This window comes from Euprymna scolopes, chromosome 24 (genome assembly GCF_053919585.1).
Source record: "Euprymna scolopes isolate OS-2025 chromosome 24, ASM5391958v1, whole genome shotgun sequence".
Lineage (NCBI taxonomy): Eukaryota > Metazoa > Mollusca > Cephalopoda > Sepiida > Sepiolidae > Euprymna > Euprymna scolopes.
The window spans coordinates 38,423,738-38,434,108 of NC_136505.1; the positions used below are offsets into that span (position 1 = coordinate 38,423,738).

Genomic DNA, 10,371 nt, shown 5'->3' on the forward strand with positions numbered 1-10,371 from the left:
TCAGTACTATGACTTATACTTAAGTTTGGAGGGGGCTAAACGATCAAGGGTTTTGCCCTGAGCATCAAGAGACCTCTGCACGCCAATACAGCAAGAGGAACCCTTTACCTTAAAATAAACAATGAAACATCATTCACTCGATTCATTATGTTCAATAATCTTATATTATTAATCATGGTGTACTAATGCAGAATACGGACCGTACTGAAATATTAACGTTATTATTTAGAAACCCATTCGTGTTGTAACTTCTACACTTTCAACTAAAAGATTAAGAAGCAAAAGATAGCGTTAAAATTGAATTCAACTTGTAAATCCTATCAAAAAAATTACACGGTATTTTATATGAGTACGCATCATTCAACTGAAAATCTATCCATCTCATAAACACTTATCCTCGAAAAGCCTTTAGCCTTGATGAGTGATTACACATTAGAAAATACATATTAAAAAACGCAAAATACATGTATAAACATACATAGCACAATATATATTTGAAAAAACTACTTTGCTCATTTAGAGTTTAACGTATATTTTAAAAAATACAGAAAAGTCTTTCAAAACTTAGTACGTATCTATCTCGGAATGCAGATGTCATATTCCAAAAATCGCGTAGGTTGATCAAGTAGTTTAATTTTTTGTTTTTTATTAACTGAGAAAATCAAATTTTATTACAAAGCGAGACGCTATTTTTATCCGCCATATTTTATAAATAGGAGGAGAAAACTCAATTTGAACTAACTAGATCAAAATCAACTTTGTAATGAATATAATTTACTATTAAAATCGCTAAAATTCGTAAAAATTGATTGTCTATATATTAAAAAAGTACTTTATCAATTTATGTTATTTTTGGAATATGGCATCTTTGACCCGTGATAGATGCGTACATTATAAACATGTTTTCTGAAATGTAGTTTTATTTTATTTTTTTAATATGTTTAAATCTAAGTAATCACCACTTGCTTACTAGATGGTAATCTGGAGTATTTATTTTTGAAAAAACAAAATACTCCACCCCTATTCTCTCCCATTACCCAATCATCGCCCCCCCCCCACAAAAGAATAATGCCAAATAGCCGAGAAGAGTCAAGGAGAATGGAAAGACCGAGGAGAAAGCACTGACCAGACCTCCGCTGGACAAGTGCGAAGAGAACTGGAATCTTAGGGAGGCTTATTGCCACTCAAATTCCAGTTGAGACCAATGGCTGATTCCAGCGAGTGATCGGTGGTGTGCGGCTGTTGCGATAATGCACATTCATTTGCAAATGTTATAAGAAGAGGTGGAGAGCACTGGAAAACTGGGGAGACTCGTTGTCATTCAGCTTGCAGAGAACACCACAGGCTGTTTTGAAGGAGAGATCCTTTATGACCTGTGTGAAAGCTTCTTGTGTCGCCAATAATAGTAATAAATAAATAAATAAATGAAATTTTAAACGGGGGGGGGGAAGTGGAATGAAAAGTGCAAAATGTCATTAAACTTTTTACGGTGTGTTATATTCGTTCAATAGACGAAAAGAGAAAAAAATATTGACTTACCATATCCATGATTTGTATGAGTGTAAAACCGAAATTGACGACCACATTTTGGGAAGAATTAAAGACGGGCCTGACACTTGTGTCATAATTATCGAATAGTTTTAGAAGAAGACGTTGCTCGTCGGGTAGTCTGTTGGCTCTGATGCATCCGACAGAACAATACAGCATCATCACGGCCCAATGGAGATGGGAGGGCATGTCGAATGGGAGAAAATGACCTTATTTTACTTTCCAAAAGGATCAAGTTAGATAGACTTGTCTCGGGTAGATAAATGCGATTGGTACGCGTAAAGCGCTCTCTAACGAACTCGCACATGCAATTTAAGATATATCTCTCATTCTCTCTCTCTCTCTCTCTCTCTCTCTCTCTCTCTCTCTCTCTCTCTCTCTCTCTCTCTCTCTCTCTCTCTCTCAATCTCTCTGTATCACTCTCTCTTTATAATTTATAGTTTCGATTCCGTCGCGAATTATTTCCAGTTATTTTTTTTATACTCCTTTTTGTGTAGATATCACTATATGATACATGGTTGGTGTGTGTGTGTGTGTGTGTGTGTGTGTGTGTGTGTGTAAAGCGCCCTCTAACGAACTCGCACATGCAATTTAAGATATATCTCTCATTCTCTCTCTTTTTCTCTCTCTCTCCCTCTTTCTCTCTCTCTCAATCTCTCTCTCCTTCTCTCTCTCTCTCTCTCTCTCTCTCTCTCTCTCTGTGATTCTTTCTCCCTCTCTATAAAATGTCTCTTATCGTATTCGTTTGTGTGATGCTCATATATTTTATTTAAAACATTTTTTTAAGTCGCCTGTTATTTATTTTTATACACTTTTTTCGTTAAATATTTTGCTTGTTTTTTTTTGGGGGGGGGGGCTTGACACGGAACACACAAGTTCTGTCTTTTATTTGATTTTTTTTAATTTGCATCCCATATTTTATCAGAGTTAAAATTAATAACCAAAACAAAATTGTTAACTGCAAAACAATTTATAGTTTCGATTCCGTCGCGAATTATTTCCAGTTTTTTTTTATACTCCTTTTTGTGTAGATATCACTATATGATACATGGTGTGTGTGTGTGTGTGTGTGTGTGTGTGTGTGTGTGTGTGTGTGTGTGTGTGTGTGTGTGTGTGTGTGTGTGTGTATCCACTGCTCCAAGATTCTGTCTGTGGCGTCCGTGGTTTAGCAAGCCGGTAGATAAAGCGACAGGAGAGTGCGTTCGTTAGCAGACGAAAAGGCAGCCGATACTCCGGCTCGAATAGCAGTATAAAACCAATATTAGTTCTTCCTTCTCGCACACACGCACACAGGCGCACTCACTTACATACAAAGAACCGCTCGGCCGTTTTCATAATAGAACAGCTCGTAATTATTGCGTAGCTTTTCTCGGTGTATCACACTTTCACCTATGTACCCTTGCTGTCTGTTTGCTTGTTTTTTTGTTTTGTTTTGTTTTTGTTTTTTCTCGCTGTTTGTCAACCTCTGCAATTGGAAAGTAAACACCTGCAGAGCATAAAACACTCGGAATCGCGTCCTGAAATTCTTACTTCGATCAACGACGACTTGGGTCCCCCACAACTAATGCGTCTCACACTGTCAACCTATACTTGGAATAAGATAGACGCAAAAGAAGACAGGGGAAGAACACAGAGGACGTCACAGCCGGAACAAACAGAATTAGGGTTCTTTAAAACGAGACGCGTCAGATAATTCTCGTTTCCATTGTCTTGGATGATAATAAATAACATAAAATACTTGAATTTTGCATTTAAACTTTAATTAAAATAATAAATTATTTTGGCTTTTTGGCTAGGAGCAAAGTATAGCATCTGTTTGGATATGATACTTCATTTTTATCCGGGGTCAGTGAAGGGGAAATCCTTCTAGCTAGACTGGGGCAATTTTTACCTTTTGTCTTAATTCAGTGTATCTCTTTGTTACGTAAGATTTCTTCAGATTATATATATATATATATATATATATATATATATATATATATATATATATATATATATATAGCTGAACGTCTGTGTGTGTGTCTGCTCAGGAATAGGCTCCTATATGGTTGACTATTATAGAAAACTGATCACATGTAATGATAGAAGATGTATCGAGACAAAGGAATGGGTATGTTTGATCTGGCATAATAATGAGTAATTAAAATTGTGGGGTCTGCGTACGCACCTGGTCCACAAAGTATGGAAATAAAAAAAATTTAAATTAAAAAAAAACATTTACAAGTGTTTTTGTAAATAGATCGACATAATAATACTTTAATAAGTATGTTTTAACTTAAATAGGGATGGTATAATAAATTTGTGGGGTCTGCATTCGCGCCTGGCCTCCATAGAATGGAAATAGGAACAAAATTTAATAAAGACTTTTCATATCTATCTGCGTAAGTATAATTTGATAATTATGTTTCAGTTTGAAGAAATATGATATAATAAAATTATGGGGGGTTCATTCGCGCCTGACCTCCATGTTACATGATAAGGGTTGTCCCCTTTTCATGTAAGTATAAAAATAGAGAAATTTAGTTAAAATGAAAATGAAATAGAATAGACGAAATTCGAACCTCGTAAATTAGGTTTAGAAATAGATTACGAGAGAGAATTAGAAAATGGAATGCAAACAAAACCATTGTTTAGCTTAGAGATAAAATAGTTTCAAGAAAAGAATGTGCGTTGTCAATTCTGTTATGAAAATTCAATCGAAAGAATGCAACTACAAGATAATATAATAAACATGTTTTAACATATTGGAAAAATAGGTTACTGGGAATATAGGTTAAAATTCCTTTTGTAAACAAAGGAAAAAGTTTTGGACACGCATTTCCAGAACACGTGAAAGAAGACACATGTTTTAACATGTGTATGACGTCATGGAAAATGGGAAGTCCTCGATATAGTTAGAAATTTTAGAGTTAAGCAAGGAGAAACTGAGGGAGAGAGAGAGTGGTTTGAGGACGACAGACGATAGTCTGCAGTTGGGATTCGAACGTCAAGAAGCGAGACGGTCACTTTTGAAACTTAATATGTGAAGCTTAGAATTCTTGATGATGAAAACCACGACATACATATCTCATATCTACAATGTGAACTCTACATCTCAAAGCTACACTTCTAAGTATGAACATTTAATATATATGAATACCGTCATAACACGAACAATCTCTCTTACAACATCTCTCTCTAAGACTCTCTAAGACTCACTTTTAACAATGAATAATAACAACAAAAACAATAATAATGAACTATATAAAACATAGAATGGAAACATGTCACAAGGTTTTTAATATAGCTCCACAAAATATTGTGATAAGTGTTTCAGTGTGAACAGGTTTGGGATAATAAATTATAGGAGTTTATCTATTTTATTTTTACTTTCATCATATTTTGCTTTGATTTTGTATACCCCTAAATTCAAAGCTATTTCTTTACAACCCTTTCTTTTCATAACCTATCATACATTCATGAATCAGAATCCATTTTCTGTAGTCTGTTTTTTAACCCAATCAACGACGTGTACTTTTGCTAGTCTTTTTTTTTATTATTACATTTTCACCCAAAACAAGGCACATTGCCACTTTGGTGTAGGGGCTACTATCAGGGGAAACATCTACTGGGGTACTATGTAGGGATTTGGGCAGCAAGATGTTGGTTCACGTTGCACTTGAACTTTTGCATGTCAATACAGTTGGGGAAGCAGTGACCTGTAATGGAATTCCAAAGTCTAGCAGTTCTGGGGAAGAAACTACTGGAGTAGAAAGATCTTTTACATCTAGGGATCTCTACAGTGTGTGGGTGGGATTTTGCAGCTTGTTGGGTCTGTCGAGGGTGTTCACGTCGTGGGGGCACAAGTGCGTGCAGTTCATCAGAGCATTCTCCATTAAAATACTTGTAGAACAGGCAGAGGGATGCAACGTTTCGACGAGGCTGAAGCTTAGATGCCAGTTTAGGGCCTATCAGATTTGCGACTCTCTTTTGAACCCTGTCAAGGAGCGAGAGACTAGTAGCCGATGCACCAGCCCAAATATGACAGCAATACTCCATACATGGGCGAATGGTGGCCTTACAGGATACTTTCGGGTGTTAGAAGTTTTCTAGCACGGTAGAGAGAGCCCACCTTCCTCGCAGCGGCACTGGCAATGCCCTCGATGTAATTGTTCCAACTCATGTTTTCTGTGAACGTTAGGCCAAGGAGCTTGAAAGACGTACTCTCAGATAAAGAGTCGTTGGCCATTGCTATAGGTGGTAGAGAAGGTTTCTTGTAATTATTGAATGAAACCAGTTTAGTCTTGGCGGCATTGAACGTGACCATCCATTTTTGTCTCTATTCCACTACTGAAAAATATGAGTGTTTCTGTCATTACTTTAGATATATGTTCATTTGTTTTCCTGTCGTGCCTGCTATAGAGTGTGGTGTCATCAGCATATATACCCATCTCAGAGGCAATTTTGTCGGGGAGGTCATTTATGAATATCAGGAACAGCAGAGGTCCAAGGATAAATCCCTGGGGAACTCCCGCATTTATATCATATTGTTTAGATGTACGACCGTCAAGGACAACCTGGATTTTTCTCTTATCTAAGACGGATTTAATTATGTTAAGTATTCTACCAGTGATACCGTATGATCTAATCTTCCTGAGGAGACCCTCATGCCATACCCTGTCAAAAACCTTAGATATATCTAGAGCTACCGCTCTGCCCTCTCCCGCTTTGTCCAGTGAATGGTATATGCGTTCAGAGATTACAGTGAGGATGTCTGCCGTGTAACGGGCTTGTCTAAATCCATATTGTTGGTCGGTCAGATGTTTAGCATCTGTAAGGTGCTGGACTGGAGCATGGTTAATTAAGGTCTCAAATATTTTGGCAAAAAGTGGGAGGAGGCTAATAGGGCGATAATTTAATGGGTCAGTTCTTTCGCCAGAATTCTTGAATACTGGTACCACAGAAGCAGTTTTCCAACAGCTCGGAAAGCAAGATTCATTAAAGCATTTGTTGTAGAGTTTGGAGAGAACACTTTTTTAATAGCACAGCTGGGATGAGGTCGGGTCCATATGCTTTTGAAGTGTCAAGGTTTTTTTATGATAGCATGCACCTGAGCAGGAGTGATTTTCAGATCGTCTAGCGTGGCGTCTGTCCGCATAGGAAATTGAGGTAGTGGGTGGTTTAGAGGGTCCAGTGTGGAGTTTGAGGCAAACCGACTGGCAAGCATGTTAGCATTTTCGGTTGCTTAGCAAACAACCTCGTGATTGTTGGTTAGTGGGGGAATTGTTGATTGCCCATTATTTACTACACTGTTGTAGATTTTCCAGAAGTCACGAGTTCCTAGTTTTTGTGCTTCGATGCGTTTTTTAGTGGTTTCCGTAAATTCCCTCTTAGCTGTCGCTATTTCTTTCTTAACGTTACTTCTAGCTTCTATGTACTTCTGTCTGTTTGAACTGGACTTATGTTGGTTAAACCTGCGGAATGCATGCTGCCTTTGAGTAATGGCAGTTGCTCAAGCCGAAGTAAACTATTGGGGAGAGTGGGGCATGCTATAGAATTTCCGCATGGGAACATGCGCTTCGATTGCAGTTTTGAACCATTCAGTGGTCTCGGTTGCACACTGTTCAGCAGGAAGAGAAAAAATATTTCCCCATGGGGCGTCTCTGATAAGATCTCTGATGGCTTCCCAGTCAGCCTTTTTATAATATCTTGTTGTTTTGAGCACTGGCTCTTCAGTTTCGGGTCTAGAGTTTAGGGCGATTTCAACCATTATCACTGCATGATCAGCGTTCCCAAGTGGGCTGTCGGCTTTCGTTACACAATCATCAGGAACTGTGGTCAAAAACAGATCTAATAGTGATGCGTGTTGTTCTTCCTGATCAGGGAAACGGGTTGGAAAAGTAACAATTTGCGATAGGGAGTGAGATACAGAGAAGCTATGAGTTGCGCTGCCTGCTGCATCTGTGTAAGTAGAGAATCCAAGCCAGTTTTTGTGATGGACATTAAAGTCACCAAATACATGTACTTGGGCGCTAGTGTCGAAGGAGAGTGCTGTGTCTATGCTGTCAGATACGTTGTTTATTATGGTGCAGTCTTGGGTCGAGGGAGAGCGGTAGAGAAATATATATATATAATAGCAAATGTACCCGTCGTTGATTGGGTTCAAAAACAGCCTACAGAAAATGGATTCTGATTTATGTATGTATGATATATATATATATATATATATATATATATATATATATATATATATATATATATATATATATATATATATATATATAACCTTCAGAATGGGAGAGAATATATAATTATTTCAACAGGAAGACGACGTCTCAGATGACAAGAGTCGTTACAGCCAACAAACCGGAAGTTCACACTCAACTTTGGGTCCATCAGTTAGACACATTTGATCTCGAAATTCGAAACCCACCGCTTCGGCGGCACGGGGGTGCAAAGATCAAAGTGTAGTATCTGTTCCGACAGATGCTGCACTTAAGATAATTTGTACCAGTCAATGGAGGGGAAACCCTCTATACTGGGAACCGCCTGGGTAATACCTAGGAGGTCCACCCTCCCAGGCCTTGCCACCGGGCTTTCCGGTGGGGCAAGTTTATTGCTTGCTGCCTGAGGCGCCCCGACCGGGGAATGCCGACGGGGTTACTCAGGCAATTTTTAAAATTGCAGGAGTGCCCCTCCTTTAGGGGAGCCTGCGGGGTTCCCACTTTCCGGCCTTGTGCCACATAATGCTGATGTGGGCAGCATTTAAATAAAAACCCTCTATACTGGGACAATTATTATTTTTGGTAACCAGAGTGACCCCTTTTAGGGGAGCTGGTTTTTACCTCACATTAAAAACGGCCTTGTGCCTAATTTGCTCAGTGGGGGAGCAAATAAATACCATCTCGAAATTCGAAACCCGAAGCTCTTGCATGCGAGGTAAGCACTCTCCCAACTGAGAAAACGCACCACACGGGCGCTTATTGCTCCCTAGGTAAGCTTGTCATGATAACATTCTTAGCGAGTATAAAATTCCTACTTGTGAGACATCGACTTGGGTTATAGCTGGTCGCGATGATCACATCTTTTGTTCGAGACGAAGTCGGTTCATTCTGTGTCGGATTTTCGCCGCAGTTTGGTTGATCTGTGTTAGTTTATAGACATTCTCGTGTGTGGCACGTTTGCTCAGTTGGTAGTGTGCTCGCCTCGCATGCAAGAGGCTCAGGTTTTGAATCCCGAGTTCGGATGTGTTTAATTGATGAGAGCGAAACTTCAGTCTTGGACTTTCGGTTTGTTAGTTATCAGGTTGTCTGGTTATGGAAAAACATATATATATATATATATATATATATATACTGTATTAACAAAACGAAGACTTCAAAATAGAATTGATCGCAACAAAAAGTGTATTTCATTGTAAGTTACAATTGTTTCAATACCAGTTGGACAATTTCAAGCATTGTGCCGTTTGGAAATTTTCACATAACCAGCATTTCTTCAGACTTCTTGAATAAAAAACACTTTGACAATAGAACATTGTTTAAAGAAAATTCCCTTAACGGAAATGAAGCATATATATATATATATATATATATATATTAAAATTAATCGCATATATAAATCAGTAAATATAGACTACATTTTTATATGACCGAGATGGTAAGTGTCTTTTATATTTCGAGAATAAAATCTCTTTTTCAGAAAGGAAACAAACAAAAATAATGCCATATATATATATATATATATATATATATATAAGAATACTAATGTCAATCCTTTTTGTATCAATTAATTTTAAAAAATGGTCTGTATATGTTTACTTTATGACCGTTCGAAATGGGAAAGTGATTTTAAAACCTTAAAAGTGTTGATTTGAATGGAGTTGGTGCTTTGAATTAAAGTTCAAACACGAAAATCATAAAGTTCATTTGGATTCCTAAACAAAAGTAAAAATTATAAAAAAAATATAATTCGTCTGTGTGTGTCTGGTCACGAATATGATCCTATATAGTTTACTATTATAGAAAAGTGATCACATATAATGATAGAAGATGTATCGAGACACAGAGAATTGGTATGCATGATCATGCATAATAATGATTCATTAAAAGTGTGGGGTCTGCGTACGCACCTGGTCCACAAAGTATGGAAATAAAAGATTTTAAAATTAAAAAAAAACATTTACAAGTGTTTTTGATATAGATCTACATAATAATACTTTGATAAGTATGTTTTAACTTAAATAGGGATGGTATAATAAATTTGTGGGGTCCGCATTCGCGCCTGGCCTCCATAGAATGGAAATAGGAACAAAATTTAATAAAGACTTTTCATATCTATCTGCGTAAGTATACTTTGATAATTATGTATCAGTTTGAAGAAATGTGGTATAATAAAAGTATGGGGTGTTCGTTCGCGCCTGACCTCCATTAAATGGAAATATGTCACAAAGTTTAACAAGGTTTTTTAATATAGATCCACAGAATATTGTGATAAGTGTTTCAGTGTGAACAGCTATGGTATAATAAATTATGGGGCTTATCTATTTTATTTTTACTTTCATCGTATTTTGCGTTGGTTTTGATACCCCCAAATTATAAGCTATCTATTTACAACCCTTCCTTTTCATAAATGGGTGTCCATTTTCTGTAGGCTGTTTTTGAACCCAGTCAACAACGGGTACTTTTGCTAGTATATATATACATATATATATATATATATATATATATATGATTAGTTTGTTTGTTTTGTTTTTTTAAAGAAATCCAGCAGAGTACTCAATTAAAAGGAAAATCCGAAATGTAAGAGCGTATTTATATTTTGTGTACAGAAAGTTGTTAGATG

General features: G+C 37.1%; 1 protein-coding gene across 1 annotated transcript in view; it reads right to left on the reverse strand.

Moving 5' to 3' along the window:
- Window positions 1–2,183, reverse strand: part of LOC145246656 (neuronal acetylcholine receptor subunit alpha-10-like) — a 613,590-nt gene extending 611,407 nt beyond the window's left edge. The window contains exon 1 of the mRNA XM_080108364.1: window positions 1,540–2,183. Within this exon, the coding sequence (XP_079964490.1) occupies window positions 1,540–1,737 (198 nt within the window). The 5' untranslated portion in view covers window positions 1,738–2,183. The remainder of the gene's footprint in view (window positions 1–1,539) is intronic.
- Between the last annotated feature and the right edge of the window lie 8,188 nt (window positions 2,184–10,371).